At 35.9% G+C, this 26,531-nt stretch overlaps 1 protein-coding gene across 3 annotated transcripts in view; it reads right to left on the bottom strand.

Moving 5' to 3' along the window:
• The window catches only part of kif2a (kinesin family member 2a), a 151,522-nt gene that overhangs the window by 17,307 nt on the left and 107,684 nt on the right, over nucleotides 1-26,531 (bottom strand). Inside the window, exons 10-18 of one of the 3 annotated variants that reach the window (XM_028805458.2) lie at nucleotides 26,100-26,190; nucleotides 25,143-25,206; nucleotides 24,947-25,038; nucleotides 24,404-24,546; nucleotides 19,010-19,214; nucleotides 15,195-15,305; nucleotides 8,481-8,548; nucleotides 7,643-7,726; nucleotides 382-520 (exon numbers count right to left, since the gene is read on the bottom strand). In XM_028805458.2, coding sequence (XP_028661291.1) covers nucleotides 382-520; nucleotides 7,643-7,726; nucleotides 8,481-8,548; nucleotides 15,195-15,305; nucleotides 19,010-19,214; nucleotides 24,404-24,546; nucleotides 24,947-25,038; nucleotides 25,143-25,206; nucleotides 26,100-26,190 — 997 coding nt within the window. Of the gene's footprint in view, nucleotides 1-381; nucleotides 521-7,612; nucleotides 7,727-8,480; nucleotides 8,549-15,194; nucleotides 15,306-19,009; nucleotides 19,215-24,403; nucleotides 24,547-24,946; nucleotides 25,039-25,142; nucleotides 25,207-26,099; nucleotides 26,191-26,531 lie in introns of all 3 variants that reach the window. The other 2 variants (XM_028805457.2, XM_028805459.2) reach the window with 2 other exon arrangements.

Consider the following 26,531-nt stretch of genomic DNA (forward strand, 5'->3'; position numbering starts at 1 on the left):
AATATGAAAAAGTTTCTGTTTTAACAATGTGTTTATACAGAATACTGTAGAAACGGAACACACATGAAATGTGTGTGTTCCAAATAACTATCTATTATTTCCATTCTAAAACTCCAGCACTTCACTCCCAGATAATCAATCAAGGCATGAGCTAGGAGAACTTTGTGAACGTTCTGCGACGGTGGGGGGATGGAATAGCAGGCTCCTTGCTGCTTGTCTTAATCGGCACAATTACAGGACAAAAGATGCTGACGGAGAGGTGCGTACGGATTTAAGGTGGGCCAGATTTACGAGTTTTCTCGTAGGCTCTGGTAATTGTAGTGTTAAATAAAGTAAACCAGTATATTAATAAAAAATAGAGAATTGAGAAATATTACTCACATTTTGTTCACAAAGCAACTTAAGATCATCCCTTTGAGGCGAACTTCCAACTCCCCACTGACTCTCCAAAGCATCAAGCTGATTTGCAGCATGAATATTCGGCCGTCCTTCTATAGGGTCCACAGTCAATTCCTTAACTCTAGGGTCACATGACATTGAAATATTACATTTAATTTCTTAGTCTGAATTATGTATTTATATTTAAATGTGTAGTTAGAATGGTAATGTCTCCTTTTCCATCTTTCATTATATTTTAGTACTATTTATATTTTAAAAACAAAATTAAACTCAACACTAATGAGAAAATGACTGGAATAGACCTATAAAGTGCATTTCTCAATTAGATGTGGCTGTTATTACATACCTTTACAATCATTTTTTTTCAGATTAATAAACAATTCCTGCTCCTATTTACAGCTAAAATAACTTAAGAAAATAGGCTATTTAAGCCTGCAATTAATGACTGTCATACACATGCCTAATCATCCATCTATTTTCTTCATCCTGTCTTATTCAGTTTCAATACTGTGGGGTTTCCAAGCCATTGGGCAGAAGGAAGGAACCACATCCCAATGGGACGCCAGTTAATTTGAGGACACACCAACAAAAACACCCCAAGCTTCTCATATATGGACAACATACAGTAACTAGTTCACCTATACAGCTTTTGCAAATTTCACATTTACAATAATCAGGCCGAGGTTCACATCCAGTTTCCCAGGTCTCTGAGGCAGCAACATAAACCACTGTGTAACCCTAACACCCAGTGAAGAGAATAATACCCAGAATTACCCTTATAGACTGCGGTATTCTGTGGGAAATACAACTAATAATGTAAAATAAGAGTTTAAATGTCTGTATTTTTAAGCAAAATTGAATAATAGTCACTTATAGTTGTTTTATCACTTGTGAAATTCACACAGAGATCACTCAATAAGACAGCATAGGCTGAGGCTCTAGGTTTGTGCATATCACAATTTACAATTGTGGTTTACCATATGTTTGGGACTCACCCAAAAGGAAATAGGAGGAACAACAGTAAATAAGAGAAATATGCATATGGTAAAACATGCCAGTCTGTATCCCAAGAAAATTTGAACACTGATTTGCAATGGTTACCAAACAACCAATATATTTTTGTTGTATTTATTTTCTTTAGTTAGGCAAACATTACCAGTCTTCAGACTCCATTATTTCTACCTCAAATACTTAAATCTGCCAGGCATTTAGGTGTCCATTTAACAGACTCTACCTTGGTAAAATTCTAAGCTCCATCTCACCTGCCCAAATTACACAACACAGAAAAACTGAAGCTTTTTATTATTAGCATCAGTGTGTAGTTTATAGTCATTACAGAGGTCACATTTATCTTCAACTTAATTTCTGCAATTATTAGTGTGAATTTTCAAACCTGAATTTAAACTTTTAGATCTCTCTATTCAGTTTTGTGTTACTTCAAAAACAGTTATGAAATATTATGGGACTTTTTTTCAGTTTCCATCTAAACTGGCATTATCATTTTGAAGTACAGCCTCCCAACCTCCTCCTCCTCCTATTCATATTTATGAATGCGTAGCTACCATTTACAACAAAATACAAAATATATGCTTTCCATTCCAGAACAGCAGCATTTACTTGCTCTGCTGAGCTGTACTGCAGCCTCATAAAAGCAAATTATACTCACTCTGAGCACACAAAATGATTACATATTTAAATATAATCAATACTGTACACTTATATTATCATTAGAGAGAATGCAGATATGTATAAACATTCCAAATCTCATTCATATGTGCTTTTGTGCATAGTGAGGTTACTTGAACTTATTGCAAAAGAAATCCATGCAACACAGTTGTCAATACATTGTTTTGTTTGCAGAGGCCAGGACATGTAACAGTCAATCTTTTTTAAATAAACTGTGAAATTATGAATCTTTGTGCGTTTCACAAATGGAATAATCGATTTTATTGATGATTTCCCTATAAAGAGTGTGGTTTGTTTCTAACTGATGAAATTCTTGTCATAAACCCACAGCAAACGACATGTAAATGCTTTAATTCAGACAAAATCATACCAACTCACTGTAGGCCTTGCATATGTTTTCTGCTCTACCATGAAAATTATTAGTACACTTAGAAGCATCTACATGATCAGAACTTAAAGAATACATTTCAAAGTGTATGTGAGGAAAAATTACTTATTTTCACAAAAACTAAAATAAGTAGCCATTTTTGTCAAGTGTTTGGCAGGACAAAGTTAAACAGCTTAGTGGCAAAATAAAAACAATATCACAAATTCAAATTAAGGACTTATTAATCTGATGTGCTTCACTAAAATGGGCCCTTTATTTGGAGAAAAAGAAAGAAATAACGTTTCAACATTTTCTATCTGACCAGACACAAAGGAGTTACATTAAGTTGGACCAACTTAATTTTCAAAGCTTCGCAACAAGACAGGTGCCTTTGTTAAATGGCAGTTCAGTTTTGCCCAGGTCAATGACAAACTGGGCACACTGTCATATCTAATGAGTAAGATGTACTGTGATGTTTAATGGGCGCAGTAAAACATCTGGGGCCTCATGTATAAACGGTGCGTACGAACTTTCCACGCTCAAATCGCGATGTATAAAACCTAAACTTGCCGTAAAGCCACGCACTTTTCCACGGTAACTCATGCCCTGGCGTACGCAATTTCTACGCTCGGTTTTGCAGACTGGCGGCACCCAGCGTCAAAGCAGTGCTACTGTTCCTGCGTGGTCACCCTTTCTTTCTTAGACCCACATTCCTGAAGCGGCTTTATAAATACACTGAAATTAACTGCATATTGTTTATTAGTGTAATGCATCTGATTGTAATTAACCTGCAGCAATAGAATGGTCCAAATAATAATTCCAAATACTATAACTGCTTTAGCGTTGTTACTCTCAATGCATCTTCTTCTTCTTTCAGCTGCTCCCGTTAAGGGTTGCCAGAGCAGATCATCTTTTTCCATATTACTCTCACTGCACCACTCAGAGTATTTATATCACTGTATCTGAGTGGGGAATCACAGCAGCAGCTGATCGGAAAGAGAATTATCGGTGTACAGCATGAAGCAGACGCTGACTCAGCCACGGCAAAAAGTTTCCGAGACTTCCCTGTATGGACTTCGCAGTTTAGAAAAAGTTTCATCCCAAGAACTATAAACGCACTAAATCAGTCCATCAAGTGCTCCTTGTAGAACTGTTTGGACTTATAAGTACAATCACCTCACTGTAAACTTGGGATACAGTTATAATATTGCACAACCTGCGCCACTTTATAAAGCGCGTATTTACATATGATGACGATATCATTTTTAAGATGAAATGCAGCAAAATATGTTGATTATATTATACAGATAAACCTTTAACTTCATTTAAATAATCTGTATTGTTAATAATTAAACATGTGAGGACACGGTGCCGCAGCGCTAGCTAGTTCATGGATTGTTCCTGCATTGCGTTGTATTCTTGCTCGTGCTGACGCGACACTGGAAGGATAGACGGATAGAATAATTAAACATGTACTACGAAGATATTTCAATGTTCCTTAAAAGTTTTGAAGAATCGGCATTCTAAGCTTACAAATGGCTTCACGTCTATTACAGAGCTGATTGTGTGGTGATTGGGTATTTGGAGAAAGAAAAGTAAGGACAGGAATTGGAGGTTAGTACGTTTGAAAGAGACAGTACTGCTGCAATAAATTATTTCATTGAAGGTCGCGCATGGCGCAGCAAGCCCCTTGTGTGAGACATGAACAAGCACTGCGCCACCGTGTTCCCATGTTTAATAACATGGTTTAACTCCTATCATCATGAAAAAGATATCATGTATACATCTCAGTATTTTAATTATTCAGAGAGCTGTAATATCACGAATGTAATGGATTCTGTGTCCTGTCCGAGAAAAAGAAAGCCCGTTTAAGAAGCAGGTAGTGATTCACACACAGAGCACATAGAAGATCAAATACAGAACAAAGCATTTAATGTGCCACTTTAGTTACAATGGGATTTGAGAAACTAGTAAATTAAACAATTTTAAGATGAAGTTTATGATGTTCTACTTTAATAGCAAAATAAACTACGTGATTAAAGTGGAAATTTCGAGATTAAAGTTGACATTTCGTGCTTTTTTCCCCACTGTGTGCCTATTTTTTTTGTCTGTACCCTAATAAGCTTTCATATGATACTCAGACGGTGGGCTACGACTCGCCTTTTCACGGCGACTTTGATATGTGATTTCTTTTTTATTTCGGGCACTGTGCAACTTTGTGAACTTGAGCTTTCGAGTTTCTCCGACACTCTGTCACTTGATCAACTTCATTTTGTTGATTATACCACTGTTTAAACCAACAAATTGTACGTTTTTCCTTTGCCTCCATTTGGTATTCGCTGAAATTCTTATATTTTCTGCCGTGCTTTTCCCATTGTCTTTTCACAGAAGGCTGAGCTTAAGGGCTATTTATATTGATTTGCATATTCAAAGAGACGTAATTCTGGGAGGAGTTGGGGCGGGACAGAAGGCGCGTGCACATGCGTTACTTTTCACGCTGATTGGAATTTATGTAGCGGAAGAACGTGGAAGTTTGCGTACGTACAGATTCCTGCATCTGGATTTTTCTGTGCGTACGCACATTCCTGCTTTTGTGCTTACGCCATGTTATAGTGCGAGTTCTACGCATGGCGTTATGCATGAGGCCCCTGGAGACTCAGCTAAGATGTTATTATGTAAAGTTTAAAACCCACCAACGTTAATTTGTTAATTTCATGCTCTCAGTTTTTATTGTTAATTACATGTTGTACAGAAGTGTATTAGGGCCATGGACAGGAAAAAAAAATACGGACACAATGAAGAAAAAAAAGTGTATGTTGAGAATAAAGTCGAAATGTTGACTTTATTCTCAACATTTCCAATTTAATCTTGTAGTTTATTTTGTCTTTAAATTTGAACGTCCTCTTAAAATCAATGTTTAATTTACTACATTTTCTCAAACCCCATCATAACTAATGTAGCACATGAAATGTTTTAAGCGTTCCCAGACCCAGTTGCTAATCACTACGTGCTTCTTAAACTGACTTCCTCTTAGACTGAGAGGAGCCGCAGGCAGCGATCGACACACAGAATGCATTAACTTCATGATTTTAGTGCTCTCTGAACATTTAGAATACTAAGATAAATACTTAATATCATTTTCATGATGAAATGCATTAGAGCATGTATAGTGGGAGCACGGTGACGTGTGGTAACGCTGCTGCCTCTCAGTAAGATGTCCCGGGTGTTCCCTGCCTGGAGTTTGCATGCTTTTCTGGGTTTACTCGGCATGCTTCAGTTTCCTTCCAAAGGTATAAGATGTGAGGTTTTGTTATGCTAAATTGACCCTAGAGTATGTGTGTGCTTGTATTTACCCAGCAATGAGTTGGCACCCAATCCAGGCATTGTTCCTGCCTCTCGCACAACGTTTGCTGGGAAGGGTGCAACCCTGGATGGATGGATGGATGGAATAATTAAACATGCACAACGAAGAATTTTCAAAGTTCATTAAAAGTTCCTAACAATCAGTGTCCTAAGTTTATAGCTAGTTTTACTTTCACAAAGGCATTTATTGTGTGGTCATTGGTTATGTGGAGAAAGAAAAAGGAAGGATAGGAACTGGGGGTTTGGTATGTTTGCAAGAAACAGCACACCTGCAATAAAAATAACCTGCTCAGAAGAATACCCATTGAACTCTGTGTTCATGTCTCCGACCACCAGCTCACAAACCCAACATTTACACAAAATATTTAAGTTAAACCAATGCAATACCTATTCATACATCCAGCTTCTTGGAGCCCTGCCACACTTGCCATAAAGTTTCAGAAGTGCAAGCATAATTTTCACATGTGAAATGTAAATTTGACTTAAATTATTACAAGTTATACTTGACAGTGATCTTTCTCCATACTCATCTCCTAAATGGAAGCAAAGAATGCTTGCAAAGCCAGGACGACAGCTTTACCACTAGCCTGGAGAAGTTCGCCTCAGATATCACAGATCCCTGCAGCCTTCCCTACCCTCAGCTGGTTCATCTCAGTGAGATTGGGTAGTTAATTGGGAGGATCTAACTTAAGAACTGTGGACCCAGAGATGTCCAACATCCTAGCCGGAGGATCAGCTTTAAACAGCTGCTTAAAGTAGCTAGCCAAGTGGGTCACAACTGCAGCGTCATCCGTAAGGACCGTTCCATCTCCTGCCCTCACTGTGACTCTCCAAGGAACAGATTTAGATTCATGTAATGCTTCAATTCCTCTGTAAGCAGGACGTGGGTCACTAGACCATGGATGGTGTGTCTGTTGCTCACAAATTCTTCTAACAAATGCCTCCTTATCTGCCCTCAGAGCCCTCGTACCATCCTTCTCAGTTCCCAGTACAGACCGGGGTTGCCATCAAGCCGTGCACTGCAACTCTTCTCATTAATATCCAGGGTACCCTGCGAGATGAAATACATACTTCTGGGAACATCGGCAACACCAACACAACCCTCTTTAACCTTCAGAGTCTTCCCACAGAAGGTCTCCCACATCACATTAGGATCAGTAGATGTACACAAGTCTGCAAGTTCCTTACACTAACTGTATGCAAACTAATTAGAAACAGCCAGATCTTGGAGTCTGGCCAAGTCCAGCTTCATCCTCCTAGTAAGTGGTAGCCTACTGGACCTAAGCTGGATCTTCAGAGTAGCAACAAGTCTGTGGTCAGAATTCATAAGCATATTTTTAATTTTCAGGTCTGTAAGTTCAAACATATATTTTGTATTATAATGCAAATTTTACAAGCATTCATGACTTTTTGAAAAATCTGAATCTTAATTTCTATAATAATGTATAATACAGTATTTTGGCTGAAAGCAGCTTTTGTTTCTTAAAATAAACAACAAATAATTACTTTTTAAGTATAAAAATAGTGAAAGTCTAGAGTAAAGTTGACATTACCATTTCATTCCACATTCTAAGAAAAAGGAATGTATCGTTTTACTTTTTTATAAGCAACAAGCATGCAAAACAAAAAGGTTAAGGGACATGCAATACTTGCCATACAGGTAAGATAAAACAAAATAAAAATTTATATGGAAGATAACTGTAAATATATTAGCATCTACAAGCACTGTGATGTAAATGCAAAAAAAAAAAAAAAAATGAAGGGAAACAAAGTTTTGTGAAATGCAGAAAGGTACACCTGATAGGTGAAGTAGAAAAGTCATCATACTCATAGGTAGGAGAAAGCTCAGAGCGACTGCTGCTACCCTGCGAGAAGGGAATGTCTGAAGGACTTATTCCAAATTCCTTTACTCTAAAGGTCCAAGATAAAGCAGAAAGCAAAAAGCAAAGTCTTGTGAGGACAAATGGCCAAACATCAAAGCTTCCCAATTAAGTTTAGGTGGAAAACATTTCCCTTTTCACATAAATAACACAAATGGAGTTATTATAAGAAACTGCTCAAACAAGAGAAGACCCCTTACAGTCAATAAAGTTTGCTTGGTTAGCTAACCAAGATAGCGAAGCTAAACCACTTACTTTCTTTTTTTTGTTTTTAAATAAGCTACCAGGGTATGATCTGATTCAACTACAGGATTTTCTGGTTTGTCCCTGATTCCTATCAATCCTTGAGTGAAGAACTGCTTTCATGACTGCACTTCCTATTTTTTCTAGCTTTGCTGATACATATTTGAAATTGGAATCTTTGTTTGGCAAAGAAAACTTGTGAATTCCAGTAACTGCTATCTGTGAAGTCACTTTTCGTTGGCAGGCTTTAATATAGACTTTATTAAAAAAAAAAAAATGATACTTCCCTTTTCAGGTTTTTTTTTTTTCGAGAGAAAGTCAGACAGAGAAGCTAAAACTGAAAACACTGCATATATTTGCACACAAATACTGTTGTTATCTTGGTTAAATATAAGCAAAAGTTGTCACCTTAGTGTATTTATTATATTGTAGCATTTGTAGACTTACTTTGTAGTATTGTACTTGGGGGGTGGATGGGGGGGGGCCTATAAACACAAAAGATGTTATATAGTAGAAAAAAAGCAACCATAGCTTTCACAAACCTATTTGCGTATCTTAGGGTATTTAAAGTGTTTTCACATGATGCCATTCCAGGGGAAATTGTAGCAATCTGTTAAAAAAATAAATAAAAAAGTTTTTTTTTTAAAAAAAAGACAGGTTGCCTGATACTCAATTTTAAAAATGCATACTGTTTGGGAGAATACACAGCATTATGGGCCTTTATGTTACCATTTTTAAAGATTACAGAGTAGTTACCAGCTAAGTTAAGAAGAGTACCAGTTCTTTTTAATGATGTATGTAATCAAAGATGCTATCCATTTGGAAATGCACTTACTTGCAAACATACATTTTAACTCAATAGGTCCAACAGTAGCACAATAATGTTGAAAACACTATTTAAAATAATCTATGGAAGGCACTAAGTATTATGACATTTAGAGATCTCTAAAATGACACAAATATACAGGGTGAGTCAAAATTATGTTAACATTTGAATGGCAGAAACAATTTATTCACAAAATATACTTCATATGTGCAAGATGATTTACAGGAATGTCTCAACCTGTTCACCATCATGTTCAACACATGTACCATATGTGGCACATAAATCATCCACAAAAATTGTATATAAGTATATACATTGCAGTACCATTAGTGTTAACATAATTTTGACTCACCCTGTATTATCAGTTTAACTATTGAGCTCCCAGAATAATCTTCCAGGGACTCATTTCCCCATTTACAAATCAAAAACATTATCACAGACAACCTACTCAACTTTTCTCATCTCTCATCTGTTATCTATTCCTGAGGAAGTACTGCTTGGTCTGGATGATGCAGATATGATCTCCAGAGTATAGCAACAATTTGGCAAGGAAAGCATGCTTTACTGATCTCACAGACTGATGGGAGCTAGATCTTCCAATTAAAATTTCAGAAACGTAATTTTGCCTTTCACAAAATACATTCTACTTCAATTTATACCAGGCATGTCACAATTCAACTTCAGATTGTTCATTTATATCTTGTCTAAAATTGTACCAATGCCCAACCTGTGAGCAATATCATCAAGTGTCTACATTGCAAGGTCACATGTTTGTGTAATAATCTTTTTATCTTCTATAGATAGATCAAAAATCAGTCTTAAAGCAATATTTTGTGTAATACCAGATGGGTTAACATTGTGCTATTAAAAATTTGTTCTGAAATTCCATAACACCTTATCTGAACAAAGACTGATTTTTTTTTTTAAATTTTTGAAAAGTTGAGGAAAAAAATTATGTAAGCACACTGGTTCTATAATGAATATTTTAATTATATTTGCCATTTTATTCTACAGTATACCCTGAGTGCTGGGTTTCTTCAGAACATAGCATTTTACTTGAATTTTTTATTTGAATAATAGCAGTGCAACATATCTAGGATAGGTTGAAATCTAAGAAATCAGCATAGACCTCAGCATTAACATTTGCAGTGGATTCATAAAAGCACTATACAAGATTATTGTCTATTATACCTGCCTCGCACTCTCCACCTTGCATTTGTTTTGTTTTTGTTTAACTTGCACTGCGTTTTTATTGCTCTTTAATTAATATTGTTTTTATCAGTATGCTGCTGCTGGAGTATGTGAATTTCCCCTTGGGGATTAATAAAGTATCTATCTATCTATCTATCACAAGCAAAGTTGTACTTGTTTTATTTTTTTTCAATACAGTGTAATGTACCTGGGTACAGCGTAATAGTGTGACGACATCTTGACTTTATTCTCAACATTTCCACTTTAATCTCAATGCTTTGGACGAGAATAAAGTCGACATGTTAACTTTATTCTTGCCGTTTGTCAAGATTAAAGTTGACATGTTGACGTTATTCTCGTAATTTGTTATTAAAGTAGAACATCATAAACTAAACTTCATCTTAAAATGAATATTTAATTTACTAGATTTTTCTCAAACCCCGTCATAAGTTATGTAGCACATTAAATGCTTTGTGTTAAGTGTTCCTGGAGCCATGTTAATCGCTACGTGCTTCTTAAACTGACTTCCGCTTGCACTAAGAGGAGGCGCAAGCAGCACACAGAATACATTATTTCATTATATTCCTGCTCCCTGAACATTTAGAATGCTAAGATAAGAACTTGATATAATTTTCATGATGAAATGCATTAAAGCATGTATTAATCATGTGGGGGCACCACCGGTGGTGTGGAGGTTGCACTGCTGCCTCGCAGCAATGGTGTCCCGGGTGTTCCCTGCTTTGAATTTGCATGTTTTTCTGGTGGGTTTATTTGGCGTGCTTCAGTTTCCTTTCAAAGTCATGTAGGATGTGGGGTTTTGTTATGCTATATTAACCCTGCTAGTGTATGTATTGCTCGTATTCACCCTGTGACGTGCTGGCGCCCTGTTCAGGATTTTCTGCTGCCTCGCACACAATACTTGCTGGGATGGGTGCAACCCTGAATGGATGGCATAATTAAACACGTACAAGGAAGATTTTTTTTTTTTTTTAAGTTCTGAACACTCCGTGGTCTAAGTTTTTAACTAGTTTTAATTTCACAAAGACGTTTATCGTGTGGTGATTGGTTATGTGGATAAAGAAAAAGAAAGGATAGGAACTGGGGGTTTGGTATGTCAGACAGAGACAGCATGCATGCAATAAAGAAAGCCTGCTCAGAAGAACATCCATTGAATTCTGTGTTCGTGTCTCCAAATACCAGATCACGAATCCAACATTTACACAATATTTAAGTTAAACCTGTGCAATACCCATTCATACATCCAGTTTTTTGGAGCCTCGTCACACCTGCCATAAAGTTCTCTACACTGAATGTACACCTGGGGACCCCTTACTGTGAGGGAGTAGCACTACCGTGCATGTTTAATACCTGCTTTAATGCATTTCATCCTGAAAATGATATCAAGTATATATCTTAGCATTCTAAATTTTCAGAGAGCAGGAATATCATGAAGTGAATGGATTCTGTGCGGCGATCGCTGCCTGCGCCTCCTCTTAAGTGTTGAGGAAGTCTGTTTAAGAAGCGTAGTGATTAACAACTGGGTCGGGGAACACTTAACACAAAGCATTTAATGTGCTACATTAACTTATGACAGGGTTTGAGAAAATCTAGTAAATTAAACATTGGTTTGAGGATGAAGTTTAGTTTACGACATTCTACTTTAATTACAAAATAAACTATTAGAATAAAGTGGAAATGTCGACTTTAATCTCGACATAAACGGCAAGAATAAAGTGGAAATGTCGACTTTAATCTCGACATAAGCGTCGAGAATAAAGTCAACCTGTCGAATTTATTCTCGACATATAGTTTTTTTTTTCTTCCCTGTGTCTGTATTTTTTTTTTCTTCACTGTCGCCCTAATATGATGTAGGGCTATACCACAAAAAGCATTATAAATGCAAGTTGCAGTTTTATTATTTATGTATATAGCTTAGCTTGAAGCAAGGTCCATATTAATGCAATTTGCCTTAATGATGGTTCAGTTGGTAAAGATGTCATCACTAAGTTGCACTTGTTTTATTTTAGTTTATTTTTATTTGGTGAATACTGTGTAATGCACCTGGTCTTGAAGTAATAGTATTATTACTGGAAGTTGCACTATTATTTATTTTATTGTTATTATTTATTAGTTTAAATATTATGCAGTTTAATGATGGAAAAGTTGTTTAAAAAGTCACTTTAACGTGTCAGTGGACAGAAATTGTTAACATTAACAGAAAGTGTAGTTGGTTTACAAAAAATATTTACTATTTATTCCTTTTCTAAGACATGTTCAGTACAATACAACTTTTGACAAGCACCTCTGGATATTTTACTAAGTCTAAAATGCCTCTTTGTATGGTTGAAAATATGTTGTCAAAATTTTAGTTTAAGTTGTTTGCAAAATTTGTTCAATAAAAAGGTTCTATATTTTGACTGCAACTGTCATGCAATATGATTCCTTCTCTTCATTAGTGCCAACCCCTTGAAAACTATCACTTTATGGGGCCATGCAAACCTGTATTAATACTTGTGTGCATTATTAAAATTTTTTTTGTACAATGTACAATTCTCATGACGGTGGAATAAATTATTCTTAGCCAGTCTACTGCAGTAATTGCAGTGGAAAATGTGGTTAACATTCACTCATGCATGGGAAAAAAATACTGTTGAATACCGTGAAACCTGTATAATTTTGAAAAATACCGTGATATAGAATTTTGGTCATATCGCCCAGCACTAGTGCCATCTATTAGATTGGAGAATGGAATGCATTTCATTACGAAAAATGTTTATGATACGCCATCTTTTGGAATGAAAGAGACACATCAGCCAGATGGACACACACACAGACAGACAGACAGACACAGTTTCTGATCCTTTTACTAACATGAGTGTTTAGTTATTTAACATAATCAATTTTTTGTAGACAGGGCCATTTTTGAATGGCTTTTGTCAAGTATATAAACATGGTATTTAAAGACTTAAAGTACCTTTTTTCACCCATCTATTTTCATAACCTAATTAATCTAGTTTACAATTTTAGAGGCCAGGGCTATTCCTGGTGAATCTTCAAGAACAATGCAGGAACTATCCCTAGAAGAGGCATCAGTCCAGTGCATCTCCAAACTCATAATGAGCATGTTTAGTTTTGATAATAAATCTAATGTGAAAATAATTTGTCTTTAGCATATGGATGGAAACCAGAAGTGCACAGAGAAAAGCCTATGCAGACACAGGAATTAAAGCTTAGCACTCTGATACAGTGAGAATGCTAAACATTGCGCCACCATACCAACCAATGCCAAGTCTGTCAACTATGCTAAGGTAATAATTAGAGTATGCTGTAATAAAACACATGCAAAGTGTTTGGTTTATCAGATAGTGATTCCACATGTGAAAGAAATTATGTAACCAAACCAAAAAAACATGTCTTAGTCCTACTTAAAACATGCTACTTATACTGTAAGTCCTGAAAGTCTTACAATTTACAAGAAATTTAAAGTCCATCATTCCCATGTAAAAAAAAAAATCTACAGATAAGACATGCCTAAATAAGTCCAGTTCTTTAAAAGATAGGACGGATACTCCTAGCAGTCACTAAAAACCCATACATTACATTCACACATCTACTGCCCTCTCTCTCTAGTCCACCTTTAGAAAAAACAAAACAGCAATGGCATTTCTGAACTACAATTAAGGCAGAATCTCTGGCCTACTAGTACAACATAGCTACACAGCATAAACTTTGGGAATATCACTAAAATGAAAACAAAAAAAAGGCACTTTCCTTAGGCTATATGAGTAAAAAGTGAATGTACTTAAATGTAATACAAAATGTAATACTTGGTAAAGAGAAAAGAGGTCTGTGACAGACAGATTTCATACCAATCATCAAAGACAGAGAAGGGAAGTTTTACTAAACTGAAAATAATACATTTATTACTACTAAAATAAGTGTCACAAGTTTAGGAATCAAAGGGTGTAATCAATTTTCACACAAAGGCACTTGGCCATTTCTTTTATTTATGGAGTCATTATTGTCACATATACAAGGCACACTGAGTTTTTTGCCTATTGTAATTAATACCGCAGCATACTTTTAGGTTATCACAAACAAAGGTATATTTTAATTGACGAATCTAAAGTGGTACAAGTAAGTGAATCTATATACAGTGTGATGGATACCGCAAATAGGTGGGTCTCCCGGCTGGAATTGGGCAAGTTTCCTTACTTGGACAGGAGGACAGCCTATCAATGGTACCTGAAACAGGCCAAAGATCATCCTTCCTCAGGCAGAAGATGCCAGTGCTGCAGTGGGTACACTGGCATTCCGGTAGGGTTGCACCAAGGAACAACACCCAGTTTTGAGGCCAATGTAGTTGAAGGTCAGGGGGAAGACAACCTGGCAGGATTACATGCTCTCCCAGCACACTAAATGGAAGGATCCCTGGGCAATGCTACCTATACAGACACCCTCAAGGCACGCTGGGAATTGTAGTTTAATAGGCAGACTTGTCGGGTCCTGGGAATGCCTCCAAGGGTGTTGCTACAGGGGATCATCATCCCTACTTTATGGGACATCTGACTGATCTGGAAGTACTTTCATCAGGCTATGCCATAGCAAAAGAATAACTCCCGGGTCCAATATAAAACAGTCCACTCGATCTCATCCAGGCGAATTGGAGTCGGGTGGAAGGACAAAGCTAACCTGAAGGAGTGGATGGAGAAGGATTGTGTTATATTTATGAGTTTCAAAGCTTTTCTGTAAGGTATTTACACAAATAAACCTTTTTATTAGAACCGTGGCTTCTGTCTGTATTGTACATTTGTATCTGGGGTTTGGGATGCTGCAACGCCCCCTAGTGGTAACAACAGTAAGTAAGCCTTGTAACTGAATTCCTCCCATTCACAGCGAGTTCTTGTCTTGTAACAAACCCTGCAAGGATAAGTCTTGGCTCTCCACTAACCAATAATGAAATGTGTGTTCATAAAATGGACATAAAGCATTGGTGCAATTTGTCAAGTTACATTTGAAGACGTTTTTACCAAACAAGACAGAGTGATATATATTCATGCACAAACAACAGATGCGCAGTGCAGATGGCAATGCCTCATCATTGCTTAGATAATGGGTGCATAAGGAGTATCTAAACAACTGCAAAAAATCACATTTTCCCATGACATATATTAAGCATACGAACATGTTTACAAACAGAAAGAATAACTCAATTAACTGTCTTCATAACATTAATTACCATGCATGTCCTTGAGTTCTCTCCAATGAAGGAATCTCTCAGCACCTGTGTGAGTTTACTTGCTCTGAAGGGAGTGTGTGGCTTGTTGCGACCCAAGGCTCTAATACATTCCTATAATTAAAATGAAAAATATGAATAAGCAAAAGTTTCAAAAAAAAAAAAGTACATCTAACAAGACATCCAGATTCTGTGTTTATGTTTTTGCTTCTTTATGTTTTTCTATTGTTTTATAAATAGGAGTTTATTCCTCTTGCTTTCCATCCGTTATATTCAAATAAACAATGCACAGAGTGTAATTAAAGCAGGCACAATGACACCATTTACCTCACACACACACATATATATGCAAATTGGCTAATATTTATAATTTTATTTATCTGTCATAATTCTGCAAGTATTGTTCCAAACATCTAATTACTTTCAGTTTCAAGGATAACTAAAGCTATTGTAAAAACACAAGAGTCTTTAGCTATAAGGCTACCAAACTCCAGAATCATGTGCTATACCCATGAATATCAGCCCATAAATGAACTATGAGAATGTATTATTATAGAAAAGCATACTCAAGATAGGACCACAGCTACAAATATTCATGCTCCTTTTCAACAATTATAACATGAGTTCTGACCAGATGTTGCCAAGACTTTCTTGTCCTTGTGGTCTTAAATAAAAAGTTTTAAGTTGTTTAGCATTCCATTTGCCGTATAAAACTAATAAATGTATGCACTGTAACCCAGGATATGTTTAAAGTTTCAAGGCTAATTAAACTCACAAAGACACTGGAACATTCAATCTACAGTACCCTACCAATGTTAAAGAAACCCCATTGGTCATAGCATTTAAATCAAGGCTGCAGACTCACTATAATAAGTTAAAATTTAAAGCTGACAACTATTCTCTCAAAGGAATTTTTAATTAATTATACAAGTTGTTTTGATTAGCCACATTTTTCCTTCTCATCTTGAAAGCATTACAAAAGGCATGGGTTACCAAAAAAAAAAAAAAAAAAGAAGACGACATGTATCATACAGACAAACCATCTTGCACTGTCAGGGCCGGTATATACGTCACGCACAGAACTCATACGTGCATGCATCATAGCTGCCACATGTCCCCAGCGTTCATTTGATGTGTCCTCTGAACACGTCCTTAGAAATTAATGTCAGCAAAACATCGGGGTGCAGTGTGTTCTTAGAATGTCACGTCAGAGTCTTTGTTTACTATCAACATGTGACAGAAAGCCGATGTGCAGATCCTACAGGTGCATGTGTCAATGTTCGACGAATGGTTCGACGTGGTGAAGCAAATCAAACTGAAATGCTGACATAAAAATGTATTTGTGGTGCTTTTCTTCAACTATTTCTCGCATAGGCAATACAAGAGTTGTATATTCCCCATTATAATGACACGATACATTTTAAAGGTCTCACATACCAACTTCTGTGCTTTTTTTTTTTTTACACCTTTCCAACGGCATCAGAATGTAGGGAACCATATTAGAGCCACAGAGGAAAAAAAAATAGGGACACAGTGAAGATAAAAAGGACTATTTCATGATTAAAGTGGAAATTTTAACATTAATCTCGTAGTTTATTGTGTCATTAAAGTAGAACGTTGTAAACATCATCTTACTGACCAACTTGTTAATCGCTACATGCTTCTGGGTCTTCCTCCTGTGTGGACAGCAGCAGCAGATAGTGACTGCCACATAGAACACATTAAATTTATGATACTCCAACTCTGCACATTTAGAATCCTTAGATTTATTCTTGATGTCTTTTTCATGATGAAATGTGTTAAAGCACGTATGTTACATTTTACAGACAAATTATTAACTTCATTTAAATAATTAATACTCTTAATAATAACATAAGTGGGGGCAGCACGGTGGCAGAGAGGTAGACGCTGCTGCCTTGCAGGGAGTCACGTTCCTGGTGTTCCCTGCCTGGAGTTTGCATGATTTCCTGGTGGGTTTCCACAGTGTGCTATTTGCGTATTTGGTGATGCTAAAATGACGCTAGTGTATGTAAGTGCTTGTATTCACCTTGTGATGAGCTGATGCTTTGTCCAGGAATTGCTTCTGCCAATGCTTTCTGGAATGTGCGTGTCCCTGAATTGATGGATGTAATCATTAAATGTCCATCCTTTTCAGAGCTATTTTGGCAAAGTGTCCTTAGAATTTAACACTAGAATTACCAGAGCCAACGAAAAAACTTATAAATCCGGCCCACTTTAAATCCCTTCGTACCTCTCCGTTAGTGTCTTTTGTCTTCTAAATGTGTCAATAAGCCCAAGCAGCCTGGTATACTATCCCCCCCACTGCCTCAGAATGGGCAAGAAGTTCTCCCAGTTCCTGCCTTGATTGATTAACTGGGAGTGAGCTACCCAGAATTGTATGGGGGAATAATCTGATGTGTGTTTTGTGTCTACAACAATCTATGTAAACACATCGTTAAAACAGAAACTTTCTTCATGTTTTAGTAATAAATGACAAAATGTAGACATGAACTGTATAATGTGTGAAGACTGATGGCCAAATATCAAATAATGGATGTTTTGGGCAAATCACAATACAGGAAGGCCTAATGTTGTTTTCTCATTGTGATGGTATCTCACACTGCTACCCAAGTATAAACAGTATACTACTTGCATAGCAGTAGCATCTGCAGGCGCATGTGCTGTGTCGAGTGAAGTATAAACTCCGCCTAAGTTTGGCCACTTTATACTAAAAAAACGTAACTTTTTGAAGTCCATTTTAGTTTTTTTTCCCTCACTAAATTTACTGTTTCTTTAAGTCCTCTAAAGTTTTTCTGATTCTTTCATCTACCAGTTTAGTCTTTGTTGGGTCTCTTAAACCAGTCGTATATTACATTACTTAAGGATAGACAGCAAGTCAAACTTAATCATTGCAGTTGCTGAATCTCATCACATTGACTGTATCAGATTACATGACTAGGAATCACATGGAATGACAAATGACACAACTCCGTGAAGAATTTTCAGTACAGTTTCAAATTCAAATTTTCTTGACAGTACTGGTGTCTATATGAATGCTTTTCTGGTATGGTGAACTGAAGTGCAATTTTGGCCCTTTCTTTTATCTTTATCTACTCTGTTATGATACAACAAACACAAGACGTGAGGCAGAGAAGCCTCTCTTTTGTTTGCAAAGTCCAAAACACCTTGTTGTCTTCTTTCCTTAAAACCACATTACATGCATTGTACTTCAGGGTGAGTACTCATTGGTTGTTGGCTCTTACACACACAAGAGGCTGTCAGGCCACCTTGGAAAAAACAGAAACTGTCTGATTTAGTTGGGTTAAGTCGGACACCTTTCCTAACAAGTCACTGGGAATATAAAACTACAAATCTGGTAGTTACAGGAACACACCACAACTTCCAATGACTCACTAACATTATGCAAATGAAAGCTATGACTGAGAAATCACTATAAACCGTTTGTGGTGTGAAGGAGGCTTTTATAGGGATTGTCTAATTAGGTATGTTTAGTCAGTTGTGAGTTATGCAATTTTGATTTCCTCTCATATTATTCACAGTTTCAGTCGTTATGCTGGGACATTTGTGCAGAGGATTTCTCTCATGTAATACACAAAGAAAAATAATTTAACAAAAATTACTAATTAAACTTTCAATTCCAATAACCAAAACAAAATCAACATAAAAAAAGAAACAAAGAAGCACTGTCAATATATAAACACTGTAGCATATGTGACACCTTTAGAAAGCAGGAAAATATTAAAACGAAATTGAAACTTAAACTGAACTTAAAATACCAGGAAGTGTTAGCGCCTAACCTTTAATGCCAGCAAGCTCTTGTTGATCTCAGCTCCTTCAAGCCTTGTTTGCCTGTCTGCACTTGATGTATCTGCCCCTCTCTCATTGCCAGCAAGATCAATAAGCGAAAACTTTCCATGCATCTTTCCTTTTCTCCGAAGAATAATTTGGAATACTGCATGACTTCTTGAAGAATGTGCATTAGCGGACGTTTGGCCAGATGTTCTACAAAACAGAAGTTAACAATTTCCAGTAAAATAATTCTGTGATTTAATAAACATGTCACACAAGAAAACCGCAGATAAAAATGTAACCATCAAACATAACTTTGTACAGAGAAATGCCAAACAGGAGTGCATTAGAGCATTACAACAATTTTGACAAAACCCGGTTATTTAGCCAAACAAAGCTTGTCAGTCTTATTCATCCAAGTTTTGAATGTCTCGACCTAGTAACTTATTATGTGTTTATTATAGCTCTCTGTGTATTGAAAAACTAACATTTGTGCGAAATTTCCCTCACGTTTTTCATTCGTGTCAATGTGGTCTTGTTGAGGACCTCATTTTTAAAATGCCTGCTTAGACATATTTAACATTTCAATCATGTCACTTCCTAATCTCCATTTACTTACATGAAATGCTTTATGTCCTTCAATATTTCCTCAAACCTTACCTACAGTAAGATTGAGCAAATGATTACCAAGAATCACAAAAACTGGCACAATATGTTAAACTCTGCAAATATTTATTAAAATAAACCTTAAGGAGAAGATTAATTTCAGCACAGCTGAATGAATATTTAAACTAGTTGCTATTGCACCTGGAATTCATAACGTATTAGAATGTGTTATGAGATGATCCACTAGGCTTTCCACAATACTTACTTATTAAAAAGATCTTTCATATTAGACTTTCAGGACCTGCTTACTTTGTTTTTAATCATATTTTGTTTCTAACATTAAGATTTCCAAGCTAAGCAAGGAGAAAATAACATTAACAGATTTAACACAAGACTTGTGAAAAACTGAAATAATGTCAGAATTTACATCAAAAAGAGGCAGTTTCCTGAAACATAAGAGAATCTGTTATTTCCTTTTGTAGAATGATGGACACAATATCCAATGCCTGCTTTATTTCTTGCCAAATCTCTATCTACCCTTAGTAGCCTTATTGATATGGACTATCCCAAGCATCACCACAACACACAGAAATCAATGCAGCCTTAAAAGGAGCTTCTAACTATGCTTCCTCTGGGAAGAATGTGCACTCTTGGTTCAATGGTTACAATGGCATATTTTCCACCTCTTCACAATATCCATATTCTTGTTCAACATTTTCTCAACCTTTACAAAAGGAACAAAGCATTGTCATACCTCTCTTTCCAAAATATCTTTTAGTGAACCTAAAAAATGTTCACCATATCCTCGCACTACTCTCAAATCCAATGCCTCACTTTGGGTACTGCCATAGTTAAGCTGCCTTCTTTAATTGCCTCTGAATTAAATCTGGGAACCTGACTGTTAACACTGTACGTATGCCACCCCTTTTAACATGTCAGCATCCCTTAATTATAGCATTTGCATTATTTGCCAATAGATCCTAGGATTGTAGTGATAACAGACACCAAGTACTCAGCAGTCACAGTTCCATTAATGACATTTTAAACATGCCAATGTTTATCCAACTTGGTCAGAGATAAATTCAGGCCCAACTGAGGTGTCTGTTAAATGTTCTAAAGATACTTTCACAGCCCATTAGAGTCTCCTGGATGTGTGCAGTAATGTCCTGGCCATTCAAGACAGCTCAATATCAAGTGATAATACTTTGACAGTTCAGCACCTCTCTTTATCCAATGTACAGAAGTAAGACCTTCCTTTTAGATGTGATTGTAAAGTTAATCACTGTCATTTGGCCCCAAATTACAAGTCAATGCGCATATTTATAAGAAGGCTTGTGTTTCAAATGACAGTGAGAGAATAATATATGTAAGAACTCTTGCATGTTATGTGATCGCTCCCATATATGTAGAAAAGCCATGCACTCTTTGCCGAAATGAAAGTGTTGGCAATGCTATGTGGAAATTGCAGCTTTACAATACAGATAATTTGGGTATGTCACATCTAACCATTTCTCAAATTCTACATCAAACTGTGAATGCCCTTACACTGTGTAAGGTAATCCACAGATTCATACATTTCCCCATCACTCCACATGAGGTAATATCAAAGCAAGATGCATTCATGCAAATCAGCATGCACATAAAGATCACTGCCCCAAGTGTGGATGAGGACACATATATATGAATTTTAAGCAAAATTATAGTATCAATATATAGGTGGATAGGGATGCAAACTGTACTGTAGTAGTCAGCATATCAGCTGGAAGACAGGCAAGGCAGAATAGGGGAGTGACAGCGAAATGTCATACAGGTATACTGAGCTCTGCATTTCACAAACCCCTGGAACATTTACAGTACACTTTACCAGTCTGGGAAAGTTCATGAAGGCAGGCAGAGACTCTGGGGGCATTGGATAGATGAAGCTTTTCAGAAGATATGGGGGAATCACAGAGAGAGGCATGGTATGGCACTGCACATTAGAAAATGATCTGGAACACTGGAGTAGTGAATACAACATTAGAAACTTACTTTGTGAGGCTGTTTTCTATGGCCGTAACAGTGGGAAAGTAATTCTTCTGAAAGTATGGCTGTGAATCATTCATTATTAAATAAACAAGATCATTATTGAGTTTTATTTTCATTCAATGCATGTCTCAGTCTTTCCATCTCGGTGATGGTAACAGAATTAGTACTAAAGTTGTTGAGAAGTGGCAACAATTGTGTGCAGCTTAGTACAATATACTACCTTATTATGTTTTCCTTTTTCTTCTTTGATGATTATTATTAGGGCTGGATATTAGCACTGATGTCCTGATTTGATTCGATTTTGATTCACAATATCCTGATACAATATGGATTTTATTTTGATTGAATTAGCACGCACAGATGTATTCTAAGTGGTGGCTTTTAGAGACCATTCATTGTGGAATGACATTTAAGAAGAAACACTTCATTAGTAATGAACATTTAGCATCAGTATTTTGAAGATGTGGAACAAAATAACATTGCTTTTAAAAAAATAAAAACTTTTTCATAGCACTGCAGCTCTTTCAAACTTCAACATAATTATCGCCACATTAGAGTACACACATATTATGTGGGGCGCCTTGTTTTAATACAACGCAATGGTATCTACTTTATAAAACATCTATATCATCTTGCAAATAATATTTTTATAAAATAATCAAATATCGCTTCTTAAATAATAAATGTTATTCAATAACCTATTATTGTGTCATGAATTTCCATGTAGACACCCTTCAACTAAACTTTATTCCTTTACTGGACATTTAAAAATCTTGAATTAGTCAAAATTAAAGATACATACAACAGAAGACTTGTGTCTTTCTATAAGTCTAAAAGTTACACATATCAAGTTGTTCACATGTAACAGTCACGTTAATCAGTTTTTGAAAATGTGTCTTTACACTTCCTCCTCAGACAAAAAGGAAGCATTTTAAAATGAGCTGATGCTTTTTAACAGTTGCACTGAATAAAAGGAATATTAAAAAAAGAACCGGCTATCATGGCTGATGACACCACTAATATGATTCGTACACTGCAGCTTATGGACATAATCATGTCTGATGCTTTGTGCACAAGCTCACTTTAGTATTGCAGGCTGCTTTGAAAATTCCAACAATAGCCCACTTGCTTTAATGAGTGAGGCACGTTAAAAACTTTTTCCACACTAGCAGTACAGCTAGCCACATGCTTAAAGACCACCATTTATTGGACTTGCCAACACACAAACTTGTCATTGATGCAGTCAAGCAATGAAACAGTCATTGGAAATGCTAGAAAGGTTTTTGGAACAACAATGGTTGTTCCCGTTGAGACTGGCATGCAGCGTGCTTGTCTGCAACACAGTCATTTTTAATGTAGTGACATGTGATTGTCACATAGAAATCTGCTGCCCTGGATGTTCAGCTGTTGCAAGTTATGACTACTCTCTCCACTTACCTGTGAAATGTGGAGATTTTTTGCTTAAGATGTTCCTAAAGCCTTGTTACAATAACTTCACTTGTTTGGTATAGCATACCACAGTTCCAAAACCTATAAAATCTGTCAAAAGCCCTTGTATTCAACAAAGGTGTAGGGTCTACCCGCCATCTGAAGTGTAGATGGATTGGATGTATACCAAGACTACTTTTATGGGTAACATCCAGATAAATGATTTCTCAAATTTATTGTGTTACAATAATAATTAATGTCTGATCTGCACAGCTTACATATGGATTTGCTTTAACTCAGTTATTCTTTACCAACATCCCATTTGAAGTTCAGGCATCTGATTTAAGTGTTGAAGGCGCCGATTAGATAGTAAAGTGCTTTTTCCGTAGAAAGCCTTAACAGGCGCATTAGTGATATCTACTGGGTCGGATGCCAAAAAGAAAGGTAAGCAAAAATCTACATATTGTAATTGAGAAGGACAGAGATTCACAAAATCAATCTTGAAACTTTCGAGAATCAATATCGAATTATTTAAACGAAAAATGATTAATCGGAAAATCTGTATCTTTACCCAGGCCTAATTATTATTATATTTTTGGTAAATCCTTAGTGTTGGTATCAGAAAACTATAAAGCATCATCATGATTTCCAAAGAAACTACAAACCATGATCATGAGTACCACTTTGCAACTCAGGGTACCCATAAACCTGGGGTTTCATTCATACTCAAACATGAACTTCTAATTCTGGCTGGGAGTACGGGTAGAGAATTTCATAAATACATCTCATGCCCTACTCTGGGATAGGGCATATTCTTATCCTAGTCAGACTTTTACTGCAATTCCTAGGAGTAAATCTGAGATGCCAGATAAATACAGGCACTGGTTAACTTTTGATTAATAAATACGGATCTGAAATACAACAACAACAACATTTGTTTATATAGCACATTTTCATACAAATGATGTGGCTCAAAGTGCTTTACAAGATGAAGAAAGAAAAGTTTAATTCTAAAGTGCCCAACACCACTTTGCTAAAAAGCTCAGCAGGGATATACTTCAGCTTGTTTTTTTATCACATTTAAATTAACTTAAGTAATAGCAAAGTAGAAGTATGAAATGTAAATAGTTTTATAATACGAATTTGTTAAATAATGTTCAAAAATGGTTTTAAATAAATTTTATGACAAAAAAATCAACGTCATTCAACAGCAGTACAGCATATGGCAATACTTATTTTGACACTCAAAAGGCTTTATATAAAAATTATCAAAATGGCCTTGTGACACTTTGTAACCACAAAGAGATGTTAAATATCAAATAATATGATATATTAATATTTACCTGCAGCTGTTTCCTATCTCAATCAGTTTTAAGACATCCTCTGTACATTTCACCTCACGTTCCTGCAATCCGACCACTTGAACCTGCTGCTTTCCATCCTCCAGAACCCTTAACTTGGTTTTTCGATTCAACAGATCAAACACCTTTAATATGACAAGTTGCTGTTACTCTGTGTGGAAATCACTATATATAACATTATCAACCCTTTTCACCCAATTTATTCCCGTGGGAGATTGAAGGTGCATCAGGAGCAAGGTATACAACAACTCTGAATAGGCTGTAATTCATTTCATTAATCACTTACTAACCACCCATCACTCCACCCTCAAATGAGCCAATTTAGACTCACCAGATAACCTAAAAAGCATGTCTTTGAGACGTGGGAGGAACATGGAATACCAGAAAACAAAACAAGAAACACATACAGATACAGACATTAGGGGAACAAGAAGTCATCACTTAGAACACCACACCCAGTCAATCTCTATCACAGAATGCTAGATCAATGCAGCAGCCTAGCATATAATTTAACTATATGCCTACCTTTCCACTGTAAATTTCAAAAAATGTTGCATATACTTGAAGGTCTAGCTTCTTATAGTTCGGTTTCTTCTGCATTAAAAACACATCCCGTGCTATGCAGAAAGACATGGAACATTTATTTAATTAGAAGTAGAAAAAAGAATCAAAACAGCTGAAAATGCACTTTGGTTTCTGAAAAAAAAAAAAATTTCCATACCGGCTAATGCATATATTCCTTTGGAACAATCCTGGTTCTTTCCTGAAAAATCACCACCCATTGTCTTGTGGGGAAAAAAAAGAAATCATGAACTTTAAATGTCTGGGTTTGTCCTCTGCTTTCACTAAGATACATAGATCAACAAGTTTATCTGCCAGAAATTAGAAAAGACCAGCTTTTCATTTTTGTTAAAGAACAATTATTCTGTCTTTGATTTATCATAAAACAAACAGTCCTTAAAACATTTAAACTTAATAAAGAAATACCAAGCTAAATATTCATCAGTTAAAGAGTTTTCAGAGTAACTTCAATAAATACTTAACAGCTCTCACCATCACAATTACTTGTGATGCAAAGCCCAGTTAAAATACGTTTACAGAGTATTTGCACATAGTTAATTTACAAAATATCAAAGCACTGTTATGAATCTTCAGATTTGACTCAGATTAGTTACAATACGATTATTTTAAAGTTGAATCTGTGGTCATTTCAACTGGATGATATGATTTCAAAGCAAATAAAACAGGTTATTACGAAAGGCCCCAAAGCTGTCACTGCCTAAGCTCTAACACAACATTCGTTAGAATTTGGAACATTCAGAATAGTGATTAGCCATTGATCTGGCAACATTTCAAGACCATATAGACTTTCCTCATTCAACTTGAACTAACTTAAGCAAATCCAAAGACAATGTAGAAAAAATGTTGAAAGATCATATAAAACATATCACAGTATAAAAGCCTCGAGCATGGGAAAGTCACTATAGAAATAATAATAATAATACATTATCATTATTATTACTATTATTAATAAATGGTTTTATTAACATTTACCTAAAAAAAGAAATTTAAGATTCAAATATACAATAACATTGCTTATGGAGAGGGAATAATTACTATGGCTTCATAACAAGAAACTAAAGTTTTACTACAAACATTAACAGCAAATGTTACTAACATGAGTTTTGCCACTTCCTGTTTGCCCATAAGCAAAACAAGTTGCCATTCCTTTCTCAAATATAGTTTCCACTAAAGGTCGGGCTGTAAACCTGGAAAACAAGAGTGAAAAAAAAAAAAAATACAATCGGAGATAAATTTCGACTGGCCAAACTTTTTCAGTTACTAGTGTTTGGAAGAATATGTACAGTACTAAGAAAAGCACAGATTTTATTTCTCTCACACTTATTGGATATATAGGAAGCATCAAAAGCCTTTGTTATGTTTAAACCCAAAGCATTATTGGACCACTTCATTATTATGGATGAAAAATTTGACTAATTCCTGGACATGTACATTAAAGAAGCAATTTCAACATACTAAGAAAACACACATCAGTTAATAAAAAACAATTGTGTACAACTGTACAATGATTATTAATAATATGAAGGCT

The sequence above is a fragment of the Erpetoichthys calabaricus genome, chromosome 7, assembly GCF_900747795.2.
Source record: "Erpetoichthys calabaricus chromosome 7, fErpCal1.3, whole genome shotgun sequence".
Lineage (NCBI taxonomy): Eukaryota > Metazoa > Chordata > Cladistia > Polypteriformes > Polypteridae > Erpetoichthys > Erpetoichthys calabaricus.